The sequence below is a fragment of the Alnus glutinosa genome, chromosome 10 (assembly GCF_958979055.1).
Source record: "Alnus glutinosa chromosome 10, dhAlnGlut1.1, whole genome shotgun sequence".
Lineage (NCBI taxonomy): Eukaryota > Viridiplantae > Streptophyta > Magnoliopsida > Fagales > Betulaceae > Alnus > Alnus glutinosa.
This window is the reverse complement of record NC_084895.1, coordinates 5,160,715-5,163,030: the sequence shown is the minus strand read 5'-3', so window position 1 is coordinate 5,163,030 and position 2,316 is coordinate 5,160,715. Positions and strand designations below refer to the sequence as shown.

The 2,316-nt window shown below is 37.8% G+C and overlaps 1 protein-coding gene across 1 annotated transcript; it reads right to left on the bottom strand.

The window, feature by feature from the left end:
- Positions 1-1,089: 1,089 nt before the first annotated feature.
- LOC133878940 (NAC domain-containing protein 83-like) lies at positions 1,090-1,884 on the bottom strand. The gene has a single exon (XM_062317503.1). The coding sequence runs from the start codon at positions 1,882-1,884 to the stop codon at positions 1,090-1,092; it is 795 nt and encodes a 264-aa protein (XP_062173487.1).
- Between the last annotated feature and the right edge of the window lie 432 nt (positions 1,885-2,316).

Here is a 2,316-nt window from a genome sequence, read left to right as displayed (position 1 = left end):
TAGGAACATTTCTACAAATTAGTAAAAAAATAATAATAATTTAGTAGTTTCTACATCTAAAATAAAATTCTTTTAAAAAACGTCTGATTTTAAAAGTCTTCCATGCCTAAAGATCATGGCTATATATATATATATATATATATATGCGCAAATTGTTAGGAAAATCACATAACATGTTAAAAGTCTTCCATGCCTAAAGATCAGTTGGTACATTGATCAATTGGTAAATTTACAAGAAAAAAAGAGGAAGAAAAAAACAGAAAGAGGATAAAGCAAAGACGACATGCATTGTAATTCAGTGAGGACACGCAAGTCTAACTCAAAGACCAATTAGCTGTTTTTTTTTTAGGGGGGGGGGGGGGGTGCTTATTTTGACTTTTTTATTTAGTTTAATAAGTTATGTTTTGTCTTTAGCTAATTCTTGCATATGAAAGGAGAAAATAGATTACATTCTATATGAAAATGAATTTCAAAAAAAAAAAAAAAAAGGAAAGAAAAAGAAGAAGAAGAAGAAAGACAGACGTAAATAGGTTTTGTTCATATGTTGCTTATTTTTCCATTTGAGAGATCATCTAAAATCACCTCATTTAGAGAAATATAATCTCACTAAATTCTCCTCAAATCATTTTGAAGTAGTAGACACCAACGCTGATTATTTAATTATTTTTTAGCATTACCCTCTAGATTGATTAGTACCTAGATTTATTAGTACGATTTTGATGGGGTTGAGCGTTGTTGTGACTGAATCAGAATGTTGAAATGAATTTTTAATTGGATTAATTAGCATCCCACAATTAACAACGTTTTCTTTCTTTCTTTCTTTCTTAATCAAAGAGAAAATAAAAAAATAAAAAAATAAAAGTAATAAGTTTGACATGAACATAATTGTTTATGAAATGCAAATATCTCTATTGCGGGTGCAAAAAAATTGCAAGACTTACAATATGATGGAACTGGAATTATGCTCCAACAAAATATAACAAACAAATAAAAAATTTACAATTTTTTCCTATCTCTTGAGAGACACCAACAGCAAAACAAAAACACTTGGTTTTAATCTGAACAATTTGCCTCAATTCATTGTAGCCTTTAGGCAAATAAAGCACATATGTCACCATCCCAAAAATCCTCCAATGTCCCATGCGGCAGATCTCCACCCTCTGGGGGCACGATGTTCATGAAGGTTTCCCAATCAAACTCTGAATCAGAGTTATCACCAGCTGGTAGACAAAATTCCATATGGGTTTCCAAATCAGTCTCGGGCGTTCCTTCCATATGGGTTTCCAAATCAGTCTCGGGCGTTCCTTCCATATGGGTTTCCGAATCAGCGTCGGGCGTTCCATAGTTTGCTTGAGGCCCATCGGATTGAACAATTTCACAGCAAACCCTCTTTCTTTGCTGGGATCCATCCTCACGCCGCCTTTTGATCCCAATCCTTGATTCTGATCCTTTCTTTTGAAGGGTACAGAGGACCCAACTGGTACTCGGTTCATGCTCCCCAACGAGTGAAAACTCGTGCATTAACCAGTCCGATCTCTTCATGGTCGAGCCATCTTTAACCTTGAAACAAAACAATTTCCTGGCCCCAATAACATCACCCTCCTCATCATATATATGATGAGAAGAGTTCTCATGCCAAACCCCAGATCCGGCAGTTCGTGCCACTCGACTTTTGTTTAGTTTTCTCAGTTTCGCGAAAAAGTAAACCTTCTCACCCTCCAGATCGCCGGAGATTTCCCAGGGAGGCTTTTCACCGTATATATCGCACTCACCGATGCCGTCCCAGGGAAGCTCTTCACCCATCGCCTTCTTCAACAAGTAGTCTCGTACAAGCTCTTCATCGCTGGGACAAAAGCGGAACCCCGCCGGTAGAAACACAGCCATTAACTCCACTCTTATCTTTTCTCCTTGATCGATAACAACAAGGACTTCTATCAGGGTTTTACTTGGAAACAAAGTCTAAACCCTAGATGTATTTATTAGCCCTGCACTGACCGACTTGTCTAATTAAATAAATAAAAAAATAAAAATAAAAACAACTAAATAAAGGCAAGCCTACCGTTTAAGCCCTTCGTGCTGCGTCGTTTAAGCCCTTTAGCGGTCATAATTTTATTTCCTTTTTTACCCTTACAACTCTGAAAAAGGGTTTGCCTTCGGTCGTAGAGGGTAAGCAGCGGGTACCCGTGTGGGCTAACCGGGAGTGAAAGATTTAGGGAAGAGTTTTGAAGGTGGGTTGAAGTGGAGCTTCTCCGAGACAGCGAACAAGCCGGTCAGCGTCTGGACTAGTGTGTCTGCTTGGACAAAGGTTGTTGCTGT